Here is a 25,790-nt window from a genome sequence, read left to right as displayed (position 1 = left end):
TTTGTCCTTTGTTTTGCCTTGAAGTTTTAAAAATTACCAGTATCTTAAAGTTTCCTACAGTCTATAGTAGTACTGTTTAATAGAAATACAATTTGAGCTACATATGTAATTAAAAATTTTTTGGAAGCCAAATTAAAATAAAAAGAAGTGAGTGTAATTAATTTTAACAATGTAATTATAATCCATTATTGTGGAAATATTATCAGTTTAGCATTTGATCTTTATAGAGATATAAGGCATTGTACATTCTTTTATTCCTTCCAAATCTTTGAAATTTTATGCCTATAGCATTTCTGAATTCAGAATGGCCACATGTGGCTAGTGACTACTGACCATTGTATTGAACAGTGCAGGTCTATAGACTTACCTATTCCAAAACTTATACACGTCAAACCAGAAAGTTGTCATTTGAGTGGGGTGAGCCATTGGATGGGGTACCATATTTATGAATCTGTGGAGGAAAAATGACTATTTAATTGTAAAGTTGGGCTTTCCTTATAAAGATAATCCTTGAACTATTTATTGGTAAAGTATAAATACCATTTATATGCTTATAAATGACATTAATATATGCCCCAGCATTCAAACCTGGTTCTTCTGGAGGATTTAGTATTTTGCAGTGTGATTTTTAATGTTCTTGAGGCTGAAAATGAGTATCTTTCATGGAAAGGACTCTTTCTGTGTCTTGTATCTCTCCCTTGGTGAGATCACGGAGCCTGGGCAGTTCAATGAGGTTTACATTTCTAGATGTCAGAGATGATCAGAAAGCCTCAGGCATCTGCCTCCCTGGAGGTGTGGTGGCTGAGACAGCACAGGGGGGAGCGGTGCTATGAAGTTCTCATACAAAGGGAAGTGGAGACACTGGGGAAGCATTTCCGGTTCTAGAACTCTGACATTCCATCGTGCTTGTTGCAGGTGGGTCATGGGAAAGGTCCTGGGCTTGGAGCCAGGAGATCCAAGGGGCACCATCTGTGTGACCTTCGGTAGTTGATGTAACCCCTCTGAGCTGCAGTTTCCTCATCTGTGAAGTGGTGATGATACATACAATTTGGGAGGAGGTTTAGTGAGATAAGGACACACATATGTTGCAGCCACTAAAATCCTCTTGAGTGTGAATGACACAACTTTGTATGATTCCCCACGACCACCATTTCATTCATGCTCTGAAGAGGCGCTATGTATTGAAACCCTTTAGTAACCCTGTGATGATGGTAGAGAACTTGTTACTTTTCCCATTTTCCATTGTAGATAGGGAGATTTAGTAACTTGCCCCAAGGCCACATAGCCAGTAAGCAGTGGAGCTAGAATTTCTTGAAAATACTTTTTTGTTTGATGTTTATTTATTTATTTTGAGAGAGAGAGAGGGAGAATGTGTGTGTGTGCGTGCATGCGTGTGCACAAGCAGGGGAGAGGCAGAGAGAGAGAGAGAGAGGGAGAGAGAGAATCCCAAGGAGGCCCCAATCTGTCAGCACAGAGCCCAACATGGGGCTTGATCTTTCAAACCATTAGGTCTGAGCTGAAATCAAGAGTCACTTAACCCACTGAGCCACCCAGGTGTCCTGAAAACACTTTTTAATGTGAAATTCTCAAACATACACAAAAGCAAACTAGTAAAGGGTTTCTCAAACTAGGATGAGCATTAGAATCACCTGGGGGCTTTGTTAAAACCCAGATTGTTGGGGCGCCTGGGTGGCGCAGTCGGTTAAGCGTCCGACTTCAGCCAGGTCACGATCTCGCGGTTTGTGAGTTTGAGCCCCGCGTCAGGCTCTGGGCTGATGGCTCGGAGCCTGGAGCCTGTTTCCGATTCTGTGTCTCCCTCTCTCTCTGCCCCTCCCCCGTTCATGCTCTGTCTCTCTCTGTCCCAAAAATAAATAAACGTTGAAAAAAAAAAAAAATTAAAAAAAAAAAAAAACCCAGATTGCTGGGCTCTACCCCCAAAATTTCTGGTTCAGGAAGTTTGGGGTGAATTTGCATTTCAAATGAGTTCCAGATATTGCTGAAGCTGCTGGTCTGGGACTCACCTTGAGAACCATTGGACTGCTAGAATGCACTCCCTTCTGCCTGGCACTCCCTCCACCAATGGATCCTAACTCTCCACACCTGCCTTTAGCAGGTCTCTGAACAGCCTTTCTGGTGATGAGGTCTACAGAAACTCTTCTGAGAACCAAATACGTGTTATGGATGTTCCATCCCTTGCTCCCAGTATCGTCAAATAAGTAGCTTAAAGTTGTTTTGAAATCTGACTGTATTGGGCCTTTAGATCCTTTTAGCTTACTTACTTGACCTGTTCATTTCAGAGTTCCAAAAACAGCTTTTGTTGACATAAGCAAGTATTAAGAATTTTAAGCAAAATGCTAGAAAGGAGGGAAATTATTGGCCGGAAAAGACTCGTAGTTCAGGTTTCCCATAGAATTATTTATACAATTACCCTGGTGCCTCTTTTTCTTTTTTTGCTTTCGTTATTGCTTTTAACTTGTGCAAAAATGGCAGGCAGAATTTGCGGCTGAGACGGATGTGTGCGCGAGAGACACATGCTGAGCTCCCCCCGCCGGCTATCAGTCTCTCTTCTCTGTACACTCTTCTCTGCCACGCTTAGCCCATGCCCCATGTCAGGGTAGAATCTTCTCTGCCTCTCTTAGCCCATGCCCCATGTCAGGGTAGAAAGCCCTAGGTACTGTCTTTGCAAGTATGAGATCCCAATGCCACTTGCTCTCCTCTTGGGTGCCTGGCGGGCACTGAGCAGAGGAGTCCCCGCCATCCCTGTTTGGCCCATCCTTCATTAGCATTCTCCGCACACCCCCACTGAGCACAGCTGACTGAGTGCAGGCAGCTCTGTGGGTCTTCATTAATTGCTATTATCTTTATTACCTCAATTTGCATCATTATGTTTCTCTTATCCCATTTTCTAGATGTTACTGATTTGACAGTTTGCACTGAGTCTTTTAATTCTGTTTATTTTAGTAATAGGATAATAATTTTTGGAAAACCACAGTTATTTATAAACCTGACAAATACAAAAGCCAGACTCTTCCTTCCATCAGACTGATGTTGAGTGTCCAAGTTTTGCTAATGCTGACATGCCTAATTAAATGAAATCTTCATTCAGCGACAATGTCTCTCATTTGAGTGCTTTTTTTAGTGTCGTGTGAAAAGGGAACTCAACATCTTATCAGTGTTTATAATATAAAAAAACTGTATTCACAGGTGTGTCAGTCTTGCTGTAATTCTGCGCTCAGGATTACACCACACTTAAGCGTGAGAAATATATTTAGATGTCTGCGACTTTGGTGTCCGTGATGCATTCTTCTAAACATTTGCCAGTTAATTAACTGTGTGGGAATGCTCAGGTTTGAGCTTGCTTCTCAGTCCGAGCTTAGATAAGGTTCTCTTTCTCCTCCAGTGTTTTATATTGTGTGCTTGTGCATGTTGTTAGTGAAAGTGCAAAAAATAAGAATGAAGAGGCCGAGGGGAAAAGCATGGACCAGGGGTCAGGACCTGGGATCCAGACCCATCCTCACCAGCAACTCCTCCTGGGCCCCAGGACAGTCATGGAACCCCCACGCTTCCGGGTCTCCCTATCTGTAAGACGAGAGGCCTAGACCAGATATTCTCAGGTTCTGATGTTTGCACATTGTGGTTCCAATGTTACCGAACCTCCTGTTCCTTTTAAACAAGCTTGTGCTTCTAAGCCGCCGCTGAGACCATTGTTCCTACACACACTGATGAACATGTATTACTGAAGGGGAATGTGATGATATTTGGATTGTCATGATCTCCTCTTAAGTTTATATGTCCTGGGTTGAGGGAAGGAAGAGCATGTCTATGACAACACAATGGGAGGTCGCTTTCCAGGGCTGGAGGATGGTAGGGGACCTAGTGCTGTGCCCGCTCAGCCCCCTTCCTCGTGCACCAGTTTCCTTTCTTAGGGCCCTTCTCCTTGTGGCCCACCTGCCACTGTGGCCTCCTCTTCCAGTGCAGGCTGCAGTTCAGGGACATGTGGGCACCCCAGGCAAGCCAATCACTGGTTTGGCCTCAAACAGACGCTATTCAAATTGTGTACTATTTTAGGGAGACTGAGGGCCGCTCGGGGCAGATGTGGGGCAGGGACTGCTGCGCAGGGCTGTTCCACTCTGACTCCAGCATTGGCCACCTAGTCAGAGAAACCAGGCTTCTACAGTTAAGCATCCAAGATTTCTCAGCTTCGTCCGTTGCAGAGTCCCAGTGCTCACTTCTGGGTACCTTATTCGTGTGCTCTGGGCAGCCACACAGAGTACCCTTTCAGAAAGGAGTTCTCATAAATGTAGGATTTCCAGTGATGGTGTAGCACCCCTAGGGACTGGTGCCCCAGGCCCTCGACCTGCCACCCTGGCCCCTTTGTGCACCTCTGCCCCAGGTATCCTGAATTGCTTGCTGCTTCCAGAACTCACCGTGTTCAGAGGAGGATTTATCCTGCAGCTAAGAAAGCTTCAGTTTCAAGATCCCTTCCAAGGCCCTGGGAGGGCCTCCTGCAACTTTATATTCATAATTTTGATTTTTTTCAACCCCTTCCTCCCCCAAATATGCAAATTTCAGGCCCCACAAAATGTGGTTCTATTCGGGAGCATTGGTGTCTTCATTTTCTCTCCAAGGAATCCCCAGTCCACCCTGAATCCTGGCTGACTCGTTCTTCTCCTAGACTTGACTCTAATAGCCTCCTCTAAGAAGCACCCCACATTGTCAGATTCCTTCACTCAACCAACACGTGTTTATTGGGTGCCTACCCCATGCCAGGTCCTGTTCTAGGCGTTGGGGAGAGCAGTAAATAAAATGGAAATCTTTGCCTCTGTGGAGCTTATACTGTAACTAGGGGGGAGCAGGTTCATTCTAGGGGGTCAGACGCCTTTCCTAGGTTCCCATTGCTGTCCATCATTCTGCTCCCGTCATTCACACGTCTGTCTCCCCTCTGGATTGTGAGCTCTCTGGGGTGGGGGCCACGTCCCCGCTATCTTGGTGTCCTGAAGACCCGGGCACAGTGCATCTGGACAGGCTCAGTATAAGTCTGTGGAGAGAAGGAACATATAACCGCTAACAATATTTGCATGTGAGGAAGGGAGGCAGCCGCGAATTTCCTGTGCCCACCCCTAATTATAGGATAATGAGGATTCTTCCTTCAAATTTAACCACTTTGTGCAGTTCCTGGCAGGAGTAGGTATGTAGTGAGAGTTGTGTGCAGGACAGGAGCGCAAGAGGTCTCGCTGGGTCACACTGGTTAACTTCTGGCTTCAGAAGCCCCTTCTGTTTTATTGCAAGCTGCACTGTCTTCCCCCCTTCCCCCCACCCCCCAGCAACAGTGCCGGGGGCCTATTGGCAATGTTGAGAAGTGCACCATTTTGAAAATGAACTAAAAGTTCCGTGAAGAATTTTTATCTCAGCCTATCAAGCAGCTTTTATAGCCATGCAGATAAATCAAGGAAGTTTTAAATTCTTTATAAGCAGAAACAATGAATTTCTCGTTTCTTAAAATAGAATGCTCCAAGAGTTGCTCCAAGAGTTGTTTCCTTAGTTTGCTATTTCAAGAAGTGGTATTCGGGGTTTCAGCCTGTGTTAACATTTAATTACCAGAGACTCAAAGTCAAGAAATGACTAGAAAGTTTGCAGGAAGCTGTCATGGCAGAGAGAAAAGCAATGAAATCAGTAAGCCTTCCTGCTTAGCTCTTCCCATGGTTTTCGAGGCTTCATACATGTTTGGCTAAAACTGAACTCATTTGTAGGCCTATGCTCTCCAGTTATGTGGATTCCAGAGGAATCTCATTTTCCTGGCACTGGGAAGATTCCCTAGCTTCTGTTTGCCTGCAGATCTGGAATTTCAATTTGCATGGATATTGGGCAGCCAGACCCATGGCAACAAATGCTAGAGGAGGAAGGAATGAGGTGGGAGAGCCTTGAAGGGGAGGTTAATGGGGAGGGCGCTGAGGGTCAGGCCTTTTGGCACCTGTGACAGCCATGTGATCACTGGGGGGTTCATCATGCTGTCCCAGCTTCAACCAGTAGAGGGGACTGATGGGGCCTTGGTGTCAGGGGCTAACCTGTGCCCGGGTTGTTCCTTATGGTGCAGCCCATTCTTCCCACCGTCCTGCTCACATGGCCCTGACCTCAGGTCTTGCCTGCAGATCTCCTGCAAGGAAGCCAAGATATAGGGTTTTTTGGCAAGGAAGCCAAGGTTTTGATTCATGTTATGAAAATGCCTGTGGGCCCTGGGCCTCCCAGACTCCCCAGTAGGGTCGGCCTCCATTTTTCTCCCCTGAAGTGCCACATAACTGCCTGCCCCTCTCGCCTCCTCTGGGACCTTCAGTCCCACTGTTCTTGTGGGGCTGCCCTGGTGGCAGTGGGTCTGAATTGCTCCTGTATACACTCTGACCACCCCCCCCCCCAACTGTTGTTCTTCTCGGTCCTGCCTGACACAGACTTCATCAATACTCAGTTCAGTTTTTAATGTAAGCATCTATTTATGTTTATTTTGGGCCCAGTCCCTGAATTCCAGTGTCATCTCTATTATTATACAGTTTCCTCTGTTGGGCCTTTTGTTTTTCTTTCTTTGTGAATGTCCCTGCCATTGTTGTCTGTTTTATTTCATATGTTCTTGGAGAGGACAGGAAAGTTTTTGTAAACAGATTGGTAAAACTGAATGTATGTGGAACATTCACCACTGTCCTTTTTTTTTTTATCACTGTCATGTAAGCAACACATTTAATAATAATGAAGTTGATGATAATGGCGGTACTAACAACAGCTACGTTTATCGTGTGCTTACAGTTTGCCAGGCTCTTTCAATCATTTCACATGCATGCACTCAGTGGAGTCCGATAATGGCCCCACACAACCACACGGCTCAGCTTTCTAACCACTGTGTGGTACTTTCTTCGATTTGATCCACATCTGTGTGCTATCTTTGGCCCTATCAGAGCAGATCCAAGTTTTGTGAGTAATGAAGCTTAGAATATGGAGAGCCTTGGGGCTCCTGGGTGCCTCCGTCAGTTGGGCGTCTGACTCCTGGTTTCAGCTCAGGTCATAATCTCATGGTTCGTGGGTTCGAGCCCCGCATCAGGCTCTGTGCTGACAGTGTGGTGCCTGCTTGGGATTTCTCTCTCCCTCTCTCTTTCTGCGCCTCCCTGGCTTGCTCGCTCCCTCCCTCTCTCTTTCTCTCAAAATAAATAAATAAACATTAAAAAAATTAAAAAAAAAAAAGAATATGGGGGCCTTGTCTAAACAAAGAATTCAAAATTATAAATACAAAATGAGGCCTGGAAGTTAATATTCCTTTAGAATGTGAAAAGTAATTACAAATTACAAATTTCAAAAAGCTAACTGAAATGATAAACACGAGAAATACAGGAGAACGACACCTTTTTATCAACAAATCTCCTCAGTAATACTTTCTTCCCTATGTTTTTTTGGTTTCATGCTGTTATCACCTCTTCATATGTTCATGGTTTGGTTTTATCACTCTGTATTGCACAGATAGATCATTTAGTCTTTCCTATAGCATTAGTCAACATTTGTATTTAACTAATTATAGTTTAGGGATGTTTCTTCTAGCTTTCCAACCTTTGGCAATGTCATATAAATTTTTAGGATTGAAAAAAAAAACCCTCTGTTTGGTTTTTTTCATATATGAGCTGAATAATATGGGGGCATTCTTGACGACTAACCTCAGATTATCTTCCAAGTAGTTCTGGGGCCAAACTCCTTGAGATATACCTATATTGCAACGCGGCCCCTCCTGCTGCACCTGTGTGTCATGAATCATGACATTGGGTGGACCTACACAGTGGGCAGGGTCCTGTGGGTTTTCCTAGTAAGCCAAGATGCCGGGTGACAACTGAACTTTACACAGCTATGGGGCCTGAAGAGGGGTCCGTGCAAGCGAGGGGCGCTAAGCTTTGTTAGCGCACAGTCCGTCTGTATGTCTCTGGGTGCTGGGCTAGATGCTAAAGGGTGCAGAGGTAAGGAGACCCAGCTGTCCCAAGGCACTAATAGTCAAGGAGGTAAGCTGTTCATAGGTCATTTCAGTCCCAGGCTGAATGAACCACACTCTAGGACTGCTACTCACTAGGCATGCTGCTGTCCGAGCAGGGCAAGGCTACCTTTGATGGGTTGAGAGAGGTGAGCTCCAGGTACAGGGGCAAGTACCAAGTGCCCTGGGGCTAGAGCTAGTGTGCTTTCACTCCTTTGGTGAATTTGCCTAGGTGAGATTTGTTTTTTTAGAGGAAGGATTCTGCTAGAATAGAACATTTGTCGACCGCAGCCTGCAGGGCTATAGGCCTATGACAGGTGCAGAGGTGCGAGCGAGTGACAGGAGCAGTCTTGTGTCAGAAGCAGAGCCACATCGAGTCTGTCCTGGGCCTGGGGGTTAGAGACCCGGCCGGACCCTGCACCGCTGCCTCGATAGGAGAGCTGCGTTGTCGGTTAAGGAGTTCGGGTCTTTGCGCCATCCATGACCATTGGTTGATTCAGGTAATCTGGGCCCAGGATCTTGCTTTTTGACAGTGGAAAATCAACAACTTGGCTCTTGTAGCTATGTCACTGGGGGAAGGATTAAACTTAGAGTGTGTTGACGGCTTTGAAGCCAGGGCCGTGTATGTGCCAGGTCTACATGAAGCCTCTTTCTGCTAACCCGGGAGTGGGGTAGTGGCAGTCTGGTAATTGGTTAATTTCATTTTGCTGTCAGTGTGACGTTCCTGTGACCAGTCATGCTGCAGCCCAGTCAGTTTCCTACCCTAGTGGGCTGTCCCCCACTCATGTGACCACTTGGAAAAGCCTAGTGGAGCTAAAGAACAGTGAACAGCTGTAAGCAGTGAATCATCAGTTTAAAGAAGAGTAGAAAATAGTCAGTTATGCTCTAAGTAGACACAGAGGTGTGACTTCCCACGGGCCCACCACAAGTCGCCAATCCTCTCTCCTGTCTTTTCTGTTTGTATCTTCTTCTGCTTCTGTCTTTATCCTTCTCCTTTATTTTCTCCACTCTGTGTCTCCTGCCTGCCTCACCCCGGGCGTCCACCCCTTTTGTTTCTTCCTCCCCCAACCCCTCCTTGTCTCTTTTCCTGTCCCCTCACCATTCTGCATTCTCACCCTTTCTCCTCCTGAGGACCGCGTGTAGAAGGGAGGCATGGTGCCAATTGTTTGTATTTGAAGCAAGAGCTTCTGCCCCGTTCTAAGGTAACAAATGAGTCACTCTCAGTTGACCCCTTTTCCTTGGGGTCAGTGGTTCTGTCCTGGAAAGAGCTCCCTGCAGCTGCTGAAGTCAGCTGCCCAGTCAGGCCTCTAGGAGTCATTTCAAAGCAGTGTACGGGTCTGTACGTGTTTCACATCTTCACAGTCCTTGAGACCAGAGAAGACATGTCCTTCCTCCACGACATTTCTCTTATCGTTGAAATCAACCCCGTGGGCTTTCCTGTTACCTGTATCATCGTTGTTTAAGAGAAGCATTGTCTTAGAAACTCTCCACACGTCTATTGTGGTTGAGCATTGATGGGCACAGACCATTAACAGAGCAGTGTGGAGAAGAAATAGTTCAGTGTGACAGAGACTGTGTTCTAATCCAGTCTGAGAGTTACCTGGCGCATTTCCGGCAATTAACGTGTGATCCTCAGTTTGCAACCTAAGTAAAATGGAATATCTTTTCCATGCCTACCTTACAGTGGCACTAAGATACGTTAAAAAATAAACTGAAGTGTATTGGGGCTCCTGGGTGGCTCAGTTGGTTAAGCGTCCAACTTCAGCTCAGGTCATGATCTCACCATCTGTGGGCCCGAGCCCCGTGTCGGGCCCTGTGCTGACAGCTTGGAGCCTGGAGCCTGCTTCAGATTCTGTGTCTCCCTCTCTCTCTGCCCCTCCCCCACCGACATTCTGTTCCTCAAAAATGAATAAACATTAAAAAAAAAAAAAGATAAACTGAGGTGTATTAAACATTTATAGACTTTGGACAAAAATCATTTTGAATTGGGTGACACCAAAACAGATGTCGTCAGGAATTGTTAGGAATTTGGAGAGACTCATGTAGAAAAAATGTGCGGAAGCAAAGAGGGGAAATTATTTGATTGGCTATAGCCTAAAGCCTAGTTGGCTGTCTCTGATTGGTTGTCTCTAGCATTTTGATTTTGTAACCTTGAGACATTCACAGGCTTAGAATGTGGCTTGCTTACATAGGCCGGCCACCAGGGCGGTGCAGCTACCTCAGTCACAGGGCCACCTTATTTAATTAATTTCACAGTGGATTAAGTGTGATCATCTGTGTGAAAACACAGTCCAAGTTACACAGTGACACACAAAAGCAAGGTAATTGTGACAGCCATAACATTACACTGATTCATTACATACTTCCAAGAGACGGACAGAGGAACACAGTACTCCACCTGATTAACAAAAGTGTATCATAAACAGGCAAAACTGACCTATGAGTATTTTTATGGTTTTATTTATTAAACCTTTAAAACAGTCTAAGGTTAGTCAAATTTGTGGGAGATAATCATTAAGTACATTTAAGAACATGTAAACCTGTTGTGTGTATCAGCCCAGAGACAGGCAACATGATGAGTTAGTTGCAAGTGAAAAATTAACATGAAGAATTATTAAATTGGGAAAAGGGGACTGACTGCTAAGAGGTAAAGGTAACTCTAAAGCGTAAATCAGCAGACGATGGCTGGTGGGCCAGATCTGGCTGTTGCCTGTTTCTCTGTAGTTTTGACGCCACTGTGCCCATTTGTTTAGTTATTGTCTTTGGCTACTTTTTGCGCTACGGAATCAGAGTTGAGTTGTTGTGACACCCTAAAGCTGACGAAGCCTGAAGTATTTACTCTCTGGCTCTTTATGGAAAAAGTTCGCCAACCCCTGCTCTAAGAACACAAGAATAGTCTATCCAGGGAGCTGTGCCATGGGAGCAAGGCAAAAACCTCCGAAACATAGGCTAAGAAAAACCCCTTTCTCAGCAGGTCCCTCCAGCACGCTGTCTGACAAGGGCTCACATTGTGGCACTGTTTTCTGACAAGCACACCGACCTTGCCTTGTGGCCTGGAGGGAGTGCACTTCTGGCGTGTTGGAAGGGGCGGGAAGGGAACACACCCACTAGTGCCTTTGGAGGGCCCCGGGGCTGGCGTAGAGGACCAGGTCACCCCCTCTGAGCGTACCGGGTCACATTCATGCACTGGACACCATGTGGGGTGGGGAGAATGCAGAGTCTTTCCAGTCCTGCAGTATCTTTCTATCGGACCTCTTTGTAATGGAGGTGTAGCTGTCAGAATCCAGAACTCTAGTCACTGTATCAAGCTATGAGCATCTTTGTTTTTTGTTTTTGTTTTTAATGTTCATTCATTTTTGAGAGAGAGAGAGCATGAGTGGGGCAGAGAGGGGAACAGAGGATCCCAAGTGGGCTCTGAGCTGACAGCAGCAAGCTTGACGTGGACTCAGACTCACAAACCGTGAGATTGTGACCTGAGCCGAAGTCAAGAGTCGGATGTTTAACCTATTGAGCCACCCAGGTACCCAGAGCATCTTTGGGTTTTATTTGGAATGTAGTCCTGGTTCCCAAGGAAAATGTTAACTAATCGTGACACCTATCCATTCTGCCAACAAGCACTTACAAACTGATTGCTTTGTACAGTGCAACAAACTAAAATAAAGGAGGATATTATTTAAATTGAATTAAAAATATTTCAGATGGGGCACCTGGGTGGCTCCGTCGGTTTAGCATCTGACTCTTGATTTTGGCTCAGGTCATGATCTCATGGTTCGTGGGATTGAGCCCTACATTGGGCTCTGCACTGACAGCTTGGAGCCTGCTTGGGACTCTCTCTGTCCCTCTCTCCCTGCCCCTCCCCCGCTCACATGTGCACACTCTCTCTCCAAATAAACAGTTAAAAAAACATTTTGGAGAGTATTTTTATTATTTTCAGTTCTTTCATTGAAAATAGTTTGTGTCAATCTCTCTTTTTTTGAACCATTTTTTGACTGTAGAAATAGTTTAACATTTTGAGTATCCTATAGGAAGAAATTATCTACACTTCCATTATGATAGCTTTAATTTTTGTGTATATTTTTTGTCTCTGCCCATAAATGTATATTTTGCTTAATTATAATAACCATGTCCTTGTTTGGTCATTGCATTTTTTTTTTAGCATGTCAGAACATCTTTGCAGCATCCACTTAAATCAAGTAATTGAGGTTAAATATGAACATTTATATGTATGTTAGGTAGAGCAAGCTTGCTGCCTCTTTAAACAACTCTAGAATCACAGTGGCTTAACACAGTAGGTGCTTTAGTTCTTGCTCACAAGGTATTTCAGCACCTGTTTTAAGCAGGCAGCCTTCTGCTGGGTGATTCAGGATCCAGATTCCTTCTACCTTGGGGCTTTATCCTGTCCTCAGGCCTCCTGAGTCCTGCGCTGGATCCGGTGGATCCTGATGGCAGAGGCGAGAAGGGAGGGAGGCTCTCTCAGTCACGTAGAGCAGCTGGGACGGAACATAACGGAGTGGGTGGTGTAAACAACGTATTTATTTCTCACAGTTCTAGAGGCTGGGAAGTCTACAGTCAAGGCACAAGCAGACTTGGTGTCTGGGGAGAGAGCCCACTTCTTGGTTCATAGACGGCTTTCCCCTCCCTGTGTTTTTATATGGCAGAAGGGAGCTCTGGGGTCTCTTAGAAGATTATTAATTGAAATTCATGAGGCCTCTACATTATGACTTAATTGCCTCCCAAAGGTCCCATTTCCTAAAACCATCACATTGGGGATTCGGTTTCAACATACGAATTTTGCTAAAGGACACACCATTCAGTCTCTAGCAGAGAGCTTTTATGGTCTAGGCTTGGCAGTGGCCAGACCCCTTCCCCTCACATGCCATTGGCCAGAAGGCACAGGGCCACACCTAACCATGGGGAGGTCTGGAAATGTAGTTCAGTTGTACTAGAAGGAAGGGAGACCGATTTGGGGAACATATAGCACCCTCAGTCACAATTCCCAATGTGATGCCACATACCAGATGTCCTTAATACATTTCCTATGTATTTATTGTCATTTAAATATATATGCCATGTGTTGAGATTATGCAGTCAAATGATTTTCATTAGTAGTTTAAAAAAATAATGTTGAAGTAACCGTTGATATAATGGACTTAGTTACTTCTGAGAACATTGTGTGTGTGTGTGTTTGTGTGTGTGTGTGTGTGTGTGTGTGTGTGTGTGCATGCGTGCATGCCTGCTTTATCACTTGGTGTACTGTGATATAGCTGAATATGTATCTATATCCCGGACCTAGCCCAGTTAGTAGTGCCTTCCATGTAGGAAGTGATCAGTAAATATTGTGGCAAAGACTGGCAATCGATAGAAGAGATTTTTACTGAGAAGGCTAACTTTGGAAATGGTCACAAAAGGCCTATTCTTTCATTTCTTTACTCACCTGCTTATTGCCTCTTTCTTCTGCTCAGTGCATGGTATGGATGCTCATCCCTACTCGCCGAGGGGGCACCCACAAGCCCTGGTTTAAGTGATGCCATCCTCCTGCCCCTACTTGCTTGGTTTGGGTCCAGCTCACGCTTTTATATATTTAGGTATTAGATAATAAGTGTATAGATACTTCAGGAGACAGGGATATTTTGATCCTCTGAGAAGAGTTCCATGGAGCCTTATGTGAAATAGTGAGCCCTGTGGATGCTTTAAACCCGGGCCAAGAAGGATGCCACTATGGACCTCTAGCCTTCACCGTCAGACCACAGTTGGACCCCTAAGCAGGGCATTTATGGCAGAGTCTAAGGCTTGGAAAGGGACTGACCTAGGCGGGGTGACCTAAGACACAACTGGAAGTTCCAGCAGACTTCATAGCTTTCTCTGTGCTTCAGTAGCTGAATAAGCATGATTGTAGCTAGGATCCCAGAAAGTGTCTTCTGTTCCTTTGAAAGTAACTTTTATCTCTTGTTTCTGATTCTTCCTTGTAGCAAAATTAACATTGAAGCAGGGTTGGAAAGTACAAAATCATGTAAAAAGTTCTTTAATTTCAAGAAATTGCATTTGTCTATAAGAATGTTTCAGTTGCTTATGTTTTCACCTTTTAGGCAAAGCCGAAGCTGATTGAACCACTCGACTATGAAAATGTCATCGTCCAAAAGAAGACGCAGATCCTGAACGATGGCTTAAGGGAGATGCTGCTCTTCCCTTATGATGACTTCCAGGTAGATACCTTTCAAATCGAGCCGTGTGGTCAATGTTTATAGACAGTTCTTTTTTATCTACTGATTTATTGTTTGGTTGTTTAATTTAGGATTTTTAAAAGATGAAGATATTATTTACGAGAGAAAAGTTATGTCATTCTGTTTTTCCAGGCATTCCTTTATGGGTTGATTTTTTAAAATGGTGTTATTTTTGCATATATATATATATGCATGCAGATATGAATATGTATTACATATATTTACATATGCCTACAGCAGATGTAAAAAACAAATGTGTGTGTGTGATTGTGTGTTATATTTTGCATTCAAGTGCTATCTTCTGGGCTGATTTAATGGACACAAATGCCTCCTGTGTCTTACGAGCTTTGTTTGAAGAGAGGTTTAAGGTTTTTGCCAAGTGCCTTAGCCCTTAAGGAGGGGATTTGCTGGGGAGCAGTAGAGGATTTTGTCATGCGTCCTTTTAGAATGGCACTTTGGGAAACTGCCATGAGAGTGTCTGTACTGTGTGTGGGCTCCCATAGAAGGGCTGGGGGTAGCCAGGAATGTCCTGAGGTCCTACCTCTCTGATGTGGTGCAGCTCTTGGATCCCGGCAGCTGCCAGCAGAGGACCTGGCATGGCTCCTTCCGTGAGCTGCTCTCTAGATTGTTGCTTTAAGTCTTTCAGATTGCGAACGGCCTGTGGCTGAGGGACCCACAAGAGCTTGGAGGAGAGTGAGGAACGAGAATAGGGCCCCAATGGTGTTAGAGGCCTGGCAACCTGGAGTCATCTCAGTCTGTTTGGAGGCCCTGGTTACTTCCCTTGCTGTCCTGGGACCTCATCTTGGTATTTCCCCCTTTTCTGCCCTGATGCTTCTCTACCCAGCGCTGTTACCACCCAAGCCCTGTCTTCTGCGACTTGAGCTGCCTTATTTATTTTAAAGCTTCATTGATTCTTTGTTGTTTAATTTAAAAAGTACTGCGTACTTGTAGAACAAAACAGAATAGGCACTATTGAAATACTTGACGATTAAAAGCTTCCCCCACCACTTTCTTTCTAATCCCATGCCCCAGAACATCATCCACCACGCATAGTTCTGTGCCTACTGCATTGTCTTTAGAAACTTCTGTGTTAATAACAATTGTTAAATTATATTCCTTGAAGCTTTTTCTTCCACCGAATTTGAGAGACTCCAGTTTGTAAGAAAGGTGGGAATTCTCACAAATGTTTTTTTTCTTAACTTGTTACAGATACATGTGAAGAAAATGATTATTCTTTCATTCCTTCCTGAAAAACAAGGAAGGCCGTGGAAGTGGCATTGACCGTTAGCCGTGATGCTGCTGCCAGAGTGTCCTCCAGTGATACATGGTTTCAAATCATGCCTAAAAATAGGATGCTTTGAAAACCTCCTTGGAGGAATAGACTATTCAGACAGCACAATTAGAAATGGAAACCTCAGAGTGATGTCTTTCGCCTGTGATCTTGGCAATAAATTTATTAGCATGAGAAGTTAAGTCAGATGATTACAAATTATACTTCATGTTGACATATTTTTCCTGTAGTGTGCTCCGAGGAAGCTAAAGGTTATCTCAAGTTTCTCTGAGCGTGAAGTACATATTCTTCTTCATATGAGTAACAAAGTTATCCCAAGTGTTTGCAACCTAGAATGCAAAGTTGTGTTTGCCGCCTGAGATAAAATTATTTAAGAAGCAAACAAACCAAAGAAACAAGATACGGTTAATTTATCTTAAATACAGAGAGCAAACTGAAGGTTGCTGGAGGGGTGTTGGGTGGGGGGGGATGGGTAGATGGGGGATGGGCATAAAGGAGGGAGGGCACTTGTGATGAGCACTGGTGTTGTGCATAAGTGATGAATCACTAAATTCTACTCCTGAAACCAACATTACACTGTATATTAACTGACTTGGATTTAAATAAAATAAAAGATACAGTTAATTAGTATCATCTCTTACCCCAGCGACAAGGAACTTGTATGTTCAAGTAATTGTAGAGTCAGATGATTGAAACTTTGAGAAAAACTCCTTTGTCCCTTTTGCCTGTAGCTATTTCTCTGGAGACATGAGGCATAAATATTCTGGAAAAGGCAAAGAATTTACTGACACTTTACTGGCCAAGATTGAGTAAGCAAGTGTTATTTTCTTTTTGGGGGAAGTTTTTTTCTGAAGATTAAGATTAAGGAGCTTGAATTTCAGCTTTCATCCCTATCACAGTAATTATGATGGGCTCCATTTAAATTTGGATACTGTTATTTATTATCCTGGAGATTCCTATATTCTATTTAGGTGAGAACATTTACACTGTGCTTTCTTGCTAGATTGTCTTGGTGATGTTAATAACTGTCTATTTAGCTGACTGAGCAGAATGTCTTAGAATGTCACAGATGCCCTCTGTCTGTCCCTCTATTTTTAGGTAGAATAGAGTAATACAAGGAATTATCCTTGTATTATTACAAGCAGAGGGAACAGTTAGATCAGGAGAAAGTATTTCATATGGAAAAAAAATAGCAAGTTGGTTAGGAAGTAGGTCAAATAGTGAACAAAATGCTGCTGGGGATTAATTTGCCATGCATGCTAGTTAAACAATATTAGTTAACTGTTAAAATAATAGAACTTTGTGCAAAATGAGAATTTGTTAAAATATAAGTATGGATAGTGATGAAGCATTCATACAGTTCTAGAGCAGGACACGTGTTGATATTCGTCAGCCTCTAAAGATACCTGTGTTCTCTGAAAATGAGTCTTATGTGTATGTGTGTATATATATATATATATATATATATATATACACACACACACAATACTATATATATATGTATTGTTTTTTCTTAAATATACTTGCTGAAGGGTGGGAGAAAAGTGTTTAAAACAGACAAAATAACCTGAGAGACATGGAATCAGTGTGGATTTTAAAAAGAAAAAATGGCAGTTCTCAGCCCTCAGAATATTTATGATGTCCAGTTTTACCTGCCAGGGCCAGGCGCAGGAATGTGTGGCCACTACATCCCTCACTAGAATTTCTTTTTTCAGAATCGGCCCTGTGCTTTACGGTCTGTTCTGTTCTGTGTCTGTCTTGGCTTCATGGTTCTCCTTGCCACCAATATCTTCTTTTCTTTTCCACCTTCTAGAACCTTCTCACCCCTCCCAGGCTGCTTCACATCCCATGTCCTCTGAAGCTGTTCAAGTCCACAGTGATTTTTTTCCCCATTTTCGTAATTCCTCTAATACTTACTGTCCATTATCAAGTTTCCTTGGTGAGAGTCTAGAAGTTACTTTTCCTTGGGTAAGTTGTAGGTAAACTTGAAAAGTCAGTTAGACAGAGGTAACCTTTATTGTTAGGATGTTTTAGATCAAGAAATGTAAGTTGAATTTTGCTGAAGAAACGACCCATCTCCGCATAACTCCAAAGTAATGCCCAGGACTGCTCCTCTTCTTGTCAGATACATAGAACCCAGTGTGGCTTTGACCATTGGCTTCCAGTCATGGTTCCCCATCAGCTGGAAGTCCTTTACCAGGTGATGCTGGTGGCAGTGACGTTCTTTACTGAATCTGCAGCTTGCTTGAGAACTGCCTGTATCCTGGCTTGTTACACAGCTCGCTAATGTGTGTGCAGTTATGTAAAGTGATAGGATATGGGAAAGGTAGTGATGAGTAAAAAAAAAGGATGCTGGGAGGCAATTTATGGATACTGTTTACATTTCACAAAAATTAGTCTTTGGTGTTTGATGTAAACTAACAAGGGGTAGAATTTGTGTTGAAGAAATACAAAGAGCGTATCTTACTTCACTTCCAGAGATGTATGCAAAGGAATCGAAAGTAGAGACTTTGAGACACTTGAACACCCATGTTCCTGGCAGCATTAGTCCCAACAGCCAAGAGCTAGAAACAGCCCAAGTATCCATCTGTGGATGAATGGATAAACACACTGTGGTATATCCATATAATGGAATGTTATTCAGCCTTAAAAAGGAAGGAAATTCTGGGGCACCTGATTGGCTCAGTTAGGTAAGGTCTGACTTTGGCTCATGTCATTATCTCGCCATTGGTGAGTTTGAGCCCCGAGTTGGCCTCTGGGCTGACAGCTCAGAGCCTGGAGCCTGCTCCAGATTCTGTGTCTCCTTCTGTCTCTCTCTCTCTCTCTGTCTCTCTCTCTCTCTCTCTGCCCCTCCCCCACTCATGCTCTGTCTCATTCTCTCAAAATAAATAAATATTAAAAATTTTTTTTAAAAAGGAAGGAAATTCTGATGTGCTACAACATGGATGGACCTTGAGGACATTATGCTCAGGATGACAATCATATAGGACAAATATTGTATGATTCCACTTACGCAAGGTACTTAGAATAGTCATGTTTGTAGAGACAAGAAGTAGAGTGGTGGTTGTCGGGGGCTGGGGGGAGGGGAACTCATTGTTTAATAGGTACAGAGTTTTTGGTTTTGCAGGATGAGAAGAGTTCTGTGGGTGGATGACGGGGACGGCTGCACCACAGTGAAAATGTTCTTAATGCTACTGAACTGGGCACTTAAAAACGGTTTAAATGGTAAATTTTATGTTATAGATAATTTATCACAGTTAAAAAAAAAACAAAACCAGAGCGTGTGGTTGCAGGATTCCTGTGCTATGTGGATGTGGCATTGTTGTCATCCTTCAAGTTGTTTGAAGTCAGGGTGAGGAGTAATTTCTCGGGTGCTCTTCCTGCTGATACTTCATGGTTTAGTATCAATATCATACTCCCTAACAAGAGAATTTAAAAGGAAAGATAGGAGCACCAAGGAAAGGTGATTAATAATTGGCAATCCTAGAAATTTTCATTTTTGGAAATGTTTAGATACAGGAGAATCCTTGAGTGTTCTCAGCATTGTACAGAAAAATGTGGCTAATCCATTTCCCTTTAAATAACATCCTGATTTTTATTTGTCCTCTGTTTCTTTTCCTCTTCTACTTACATGAGACTGATAATGATCTACAAACCACTGGCCTGAAAAGGAAGCCAGGCCCCTTTACTTACAAAGGGCCTGGAAGTCACTGATCTCATTTCCCATCTGTCCTTTTGAAAAGAAAAAATTCTTTCCACAGTGTTTTGTCCTCACTTTTTATTATATGCTGCCAAAAAAATAATCTCAGTACTTTGTTTTGAGCTTTTTATTGAAAAATGTTCTTTTGACAAATTCCTCGAAATTTTTATCAGAGGGAATTCAGCGGTCGATAGTGTAACTTTCTGTGAACATTGTGGTTTCTGGGATATTAGTTCATGTCTAGGATTGAACCCACCTGAATAAAATCTGGATAAATAATATTTCTAAATTGACATTGGCCAGACCTTCAGGAGATGGGAATTTTAATTCTAGTTCAAGTGATGACTTTTACAGAAAACAGGGACAGATCATACTTTCATTATCAAATAGGTCTTAAAAGCTTATTTTTTGGCTGGAACCAACCAGTTGAGTTGAAGAGTATATTTGTTTAGCTTATAATTGAAAGTTCTCCTCCTCGTGCAAAGGGCTCAGCCTTGTGAGACGCTTAAGTTATAAATATAAGACAGGGTTCCTGCTTTCAAATTGCTCAAAACTTAGAAGAGATAATAACTGAATATTTGTAATAAGAAAAATGTGACCAGTATCATGAGCGAGGTGGGGTCCCATAGGAATTTATTCTAGGAGTATGAAGTTGGAGACAGTAAGACATCCAGGTGCTAAGAGTCCTTGAAGTGGTTAGAAATGCAGAAGTTCAGACTGAGAGAGAAGCAGGGTATTCCCTTGGCTCACCCATAGAAATATGAGTCAGCGGCCCAGAGGCCAAGGGCATGGGGGTGCCTCTGTGGGTACTGGATCTTGGGGGTGCCTTCACTTAGGAAGGAGGGAGGCGGGAAGCAGGGACAGAAAGTAGGGGAAGAGCCAGGAAACTGCAGGGTCCTGGAAGGCAGTGAGAAGAGTTGAAGAAGGCAGGCAGAAAAGGCAGACAGTCTCAAGTCCCTCCTAATGAGCTGGGGAGTTGATACCTGGGACATCTTTCCCGTGAAGATAGTCTCTGACCAGGGCTGACAAAGTGAGCAGGTGGGGTGCAGGGGTTAGTGTTAAATGGTAGTAGAGAGAAGGAATCATCATGGCACAGAGGGATAATAAGAGGTTTTATCAGGATTGGGAAAACGAGAGAATGAGCTAAGAAGGGAAGTCCAGGAATGGGGAAGACATTGAAGATGCCAATGTCACAGGGATGTGCTTTGAAACAGGGCTCCCTGGGGGTTCTTGGGGATGGAATTAAGGGTCTTTGGGGGAAGAAGGAGAGAGTTCCATCTCTGAGCCGCAAGGAGAGGATTCGCTGTTGAGAAATTTAGAGGTGGGTTGGGCTGAAGGGCTAGTATCAGGCTGGCACAGAGGTGGTGCAGCTCAGTGGGGGAGGTGGGGCAGTAAGGAGAATTTGGAAACCTGGGGAATAGGATGAAGGGGGGGGTGACAGCAAGAGTAATGTGGTAGTAAGAGTCATTGATTAGTTCTTCCACTGCTGTAACCATGGCCACAGCCCTCATCCTTTCTCGCCTTGGCTAACGCAAGAGTCTCCTATCAAGTCTTCCAGATCCTATCCTTGCCCCCTTCCAGTTTATCCTAAGAGAGTAGCAAGAGTAATTTAAAAAGTCAGTTTGGAAGGTAGGTCAGATGACATCACTCCTGTGTTCACAGTCCTTCTATGAAGACCTTACAATGGCCCAAAGGGCTACTGTGGTTTTATCTACCCATGACCTCCCTGACCGTCTTCCCACTATCTCTGCTGCACCACCCTGGCCTCTGTGGGGGCTCTTTCTTCACTCTGGGCCGTCCCCTGCCTTAGGGCCCTTTCTCAGGCTTTCCCCTCTGCCAATGCACCCTTTACCCAGCTGTCTCTCACCTCCTGCAAGCCTGTTGCCAAATATCACCTTCTTAGTGAGGTCCTCGATGACTGCCCTACTCTCCCGCCCCCTTTGACATTCCTAGTCTTGTTTATGTTTAATTTTTTTTCTTACCACATTATTTATCCACTTCCAACATACTTACGTATCTATTCATGTGAGCTCTGTGGGAGCAGGGGTCTGAGTCTCGTGCACGGATGTTTCCCAAGCACCTGGAAACACATGACACAGAGCGGGAATTCAACACTTGAGTGGAATGAATGAGTGAGAGGGAGGGAGAGAATGAGAATATATGAATCACCAACCGAGAGTGGGCTCCTTCCACCTAAGATTTTGTTGAAAACAGCCTTTTAGGGAATGTCAGTGCTTGAGAACTAAGAAGAGAAAACAAGGTGGGAGTGTGGCAAGGTGGAGTGTGTGGGAGGTGGGGAATCACTGCAGGGCCCAAGAGTGAGGCATCTGAGGTCCTAAAATGGCTTCCCGTGGACTCTTGGCCGGATGGGGAATCTTTAGAGGTGCGTGTTAGACTGAGAAAAGAAGGCAGTAGAGGACCTTATGGGTGAATGAGCAGAAATGCTTGGTGTGGGACAGCTGGAGGGATAGAAAGTGGCAGTTGGAGAAGGGGCACTTTGGTGTTTGAGATCACACGGGTGGGCATTTGGTAGTCAGCATGGGTCATGGCATGGGTGACCTTGGATAGCTCATGGGTAAGGTGAATCAACATGTAACAAAGCACTAAATCGTTTGATAGAAATTTGGACAGTTTAAGAATAAACACATTCAGCCTAACTGCTGGGGCTATTGAACTTACGTGATACATAAAGTCAAATAGAAATAAGAAGTAAAGGGCACCTGGGTGGCTCAGTCGGTTAAGCTTCCAACTTTGTCAGGTCACAATCTCGAGGTTCGTGATTTCAAGCCCCGAGTCGGGCTCTGTGCAGACAGCTCAGAACCTGGAACCTGCTTCGGATTCTGTGTCTCCTTCTCTCTGCCTCTCCTGCACTTGCAGTTTGTCTGTCTGTCTCTCTCTCCAAAATAAATAAACATTAAAAAAGTTAATAAAAAAAAGAAATAAGAATTAAGTTATAGGTATAGGTCAAATGACTATTTTGAGCATTTAATCTAAGCTTGAGATGGATCCCTTGGCCCTTTGAAGATACATATTGTAACTTTTATTTCTTATTGGAAATGCAACAGGAAAAGAAAATGCTTTAGGAACATTTGGTTGTTATTATTACCTTGACTATCACATTTGTTCCTTGATTTGTTTAAAATCTTGCTCAGCACTCTTAAAAACTGAGAACAAACTGAGGGTTGATGGGGGGTGGGAGGGAGGGAAGGGTGGGTGATGGGTATTGAGGAGGGCACCTTTTGGGATGAGCACTGGGTGTTGTATGGAAACCAATTTGACAATAAATTTCATATATTGAAAAATAAAATAAAATAAAATCTTGCTCAGCTAAACAAACTTAAAGGGATATCAGTCTTGGAACTGTGCCAATTCAGTATTATATCAGTGAAGGTGAAAATCACTTGTGAAAAATAGCTTCTCTACCAGATTCTCCATTCGCAACCATAGAGATATATTGAGGAACCATCATGAACTTTGATTTGTGCCATGCTTTCTAAATGAAGGTGGCAGCCTTGTAGGATAGGAGGCTGATCTGGCTGTGACCACTGCTGATTCTCAGTGAGGTTCAGCTGATGTGACACCATAGTGGGTATCCCAGTCTTCCTCCTGACCACGGGTATCCCTCTGGATCCCCATGCTCTTTTATGGGCAGAGCAGGCCCATTCATCCATCAGTGGAGGGTACATGCTGTGCTCTGTGGCATTTGATACTAGGACATGTGATGGACATGTCGTCCCGTGTTATAGTGGGGGGTGGGAACATTCATGCAGAACATAGTGTGACAGTGTCCCAGGTGCTGGGGAACTCTGGGAACTGTGGTACCTGCTGAAAACCACTCACGTCAAAGCTTGCCAGATTGATTTCTGTATTTACAAAGCACGTTAGCTATTTTCTTCATTGTTCCTCAATATAGCCTGGCGAGGGAAGTAGCTTTTGTTCACCGAGGCACACACAATATGACGCGATTTTTATTAAAAATACCGCACAGTGCTTAGGAAAGCTTTGATCAAATAGGGCGTGATGTTAACTACGTTAATAACTAGATGAAAGAGGATATACACACACACACACACCTGCATAAGTGAATCTAAGATTTGATTCTCTTATGTAGAGGAAAAGATACCAGATAAATCTAGTAGTCCACCATTATGTGTGTGTATTCCCCAAGTCAGATCACATTTCTTCCCTCCCTCCCTTCCTCAAATCTTCTTCTTTGCTTTTTTAAAAAGGATGTTTAGCTCACATTTTACATAGGCCGGAGAGAATGGTGAATGTGCCACAATTGGTAGAAATGGATAAGCACACACCAGACCTGTAAGCAATGAGGGGTAGGGGGGCAGTATTATCTATGTGGTTAATGTATTTGTCCTAGGTTATTAAACACAACTAACAGACACAGAGGAAGTTCTAAGCCCAGGCGATATCCTAAGACCGTGTAAGCAGATGGAGATTTATTTATACTGTACCTCTAACATTCCCTGAGTATCATTCTTTGCCATAATTATCTTAACTGTAAAACTATCTTAAGGTAGCAGATCAGGGGAGTAGAAGGGAAGGAGACACAATATGATTGAGTACAAAACCAAAAGGTTCTTAAAGAGAAGATCTAGGTTTTTGGCGTCAGAATTACTAGATGCCATTGATCATACTATTAGGTTCAAAATCTGTGTGGTTCCTACAACCCAAAAGGGTCCTGCCATGTCCATTGCTCTGCCCTTTTCCAGAAGGGCTGCCTGGCCGAGCCTGGACACTGCCAAGTGTGTCCTGCTCAGGGTGCCCAGCAGCACCCCGAGCGTGCATGTGAGCGTGTGTGTGAGATCCAGAGAGGACAGAGTAAGGAAGCTCAGCGCAGTGCCCTGATGCCAGACGTCGTTGAGTCAGGACTTCCTCATCTGGGTAGCATTTAATCTGCAAAGCGTCATGTCCGCTCCACTTGTTTAAAATAAGACTTTGGGTGACATTTCAGGAGGAGCGCAAGTGCGGAGGCCTGATGCTCTGACATGACCGGAGCACTGCACTGGCAAACGTATGGAGGGACTTGAGAGGAACCCTCCTTGACGCATAAGTGAAACTTTACACCTGAGCAGCGAGGAGAGCATGAGGGAGGAAAGCTCACCAGTATCTTGGAATATGTAATTAAGGGCATATTCACTATGCCAGGTGTTCACACAAACATATGGTCTGTTTAGCTAGCAATTAAAATTGCATTCTAGAGGAGGACCTACAGAGCCATACACAGAGAGCTCGGAAACAAGGAACTGGAATGGCTTGTACCTTCCTCAAGGTAATGTTACCAAATGGAACACAAGTCAATCAGAGGGATGGTAGGTGCTCTCCAGGCAAGACCCAAGATTTAGTCATGTGACTGACCCAAGGTTTTAGCCCCAGGTCTCTCTTACTAATCTGGGTGTTGGAGTAAGTGATAAGCCTTCTTTTTTCTTTAAAAATTTTTTTAGTTTATTTATTTTGACAGACAGCATGTGGGGAGGGAGAGAGAGAATTATGAGCAGGCTCTGTGATGTCAGCGCAGAACTCGACATGGGGCTTGAACCCACAAGCCATGAGATCGTGACCTTAGCCAAAACCAAGAGTCAGGCACTTAGCTGACTGAGCCACCCAGGTGCCCCCGTGATAAGCCTTCTTAATACTCACTTTTCTTAATCTGTTGTTCAGGGATAACATTTGCCCCAAAATTTGGGTTCTCATAGATATACAAGAATCCAAAGAGACACCACCATTCGGGAAAGCTCTTTGTACACCTGGCTGACGTCCCTCAGTTGGCAGGGAGGGAGGTGAGGGCCTAGGAAGCTGCCTCCTTCCTGTTTATGTAACATCGTTCAGTTTTGAGGATGGCCATGTCTTCAAAGTCATGTGATGTGGGGCAGGTGGAGCCCCTTACTCATGGGGAAGCTGGACCTGCCACGTGTCCCCCAAATGACCCAAGCCCCCCCCTTGTTTTCTGGATTACCCCTCTCCCCTTCTTCATTCTCTCTTATGCATTGGTACTTAAGAGCAATGGAAAACAAGCTTCAAATACCAAACCAAACATAAGCCAAACAAAATCTCTAAAAACTGAACTTAACGGATGAGTCTGGTCATGAAGGATGAACATTTCACTTGTTTAGTTATAGTTTACTGCATTTGGGCAGTTATGTAATGTATAATTTTGGGGGTTTGAGAAGGTAGCAGAATGAAATTTTTATGGCTCTCAAAGGTCTACGGACACTTACAAATGTATGTGACATTTTAGGGAACGGGACATTATGTGGTGACAGAAGCTACCTGATGTCTCACCAGTTCTGAGACACTGTCTCATTTGGAACCCTGAGTGATCTTACAATTGAATAAAACAATCCCCATTTTTTTTTTTTTAATTTTTTTTTCAACGTTTATTTATTTTTGGGACAGAGAGAGACAGAGTATGAACGGGGGAGGGGCAGAGAGAGAGGGAGACACAGAATCAGAAACAGGCTCCAGGCTCTGAGCCATCAGCCCAGAGCCCGACGCGGGGCTCGAACTCACGGACCGCGAGATTGTGACCTGGCTGAAGTCGGACGCTTAACCGACTGCGCCACCCAGGCGCCC

At 44.0% G+C, this 25,790-nt stretch overlaps 1 protein-coding gene across 18 annotated transcripts in view; it reads left to right on the top strand.

The window, feature by feature from the left end:
* DOCK9 (dedicator of cytokinesis 9) overlaps positions 1-25,790 on the top strand; it is a 295,408-nt gene that overhangs the window by 119,677 nt on the left and 149,941 nt on the right. For all 18 annotated transcript variants that reach the window (XM_032592386.1, XM_030313287.1, XM_032592393.1 and 15 more), the window contains exon 2: positions 14,080-14,196. In XM_032592386.1, the coding sequence (XP_032448277.1) occupies positions 14,080-14,196 (117 nt within the window). The remainder of the gene's footprint in view (positions 1-14,079; positions 14,197-25,790) is intronic.

Source organism: Lynx canadensis, chromosome A1 (assembly GCF_007474595.2).
Source record: "Lynx canadensis isolate LIC74 chromosome A1, mLynCan4.pri.v2, whole genome shotgun sequence".
NCBI classification, from domain to species: Eukaryota; Metazoa; Chordata; class Mammalia; order Carnivora; family Felidae; genus Lynx; species Lynx canadensis.
The sequence above is the reverse complement of the archived record's forward strand: the minus strand, read 5'-3'. Positions and strand labels throughout refer to the sequence as shown.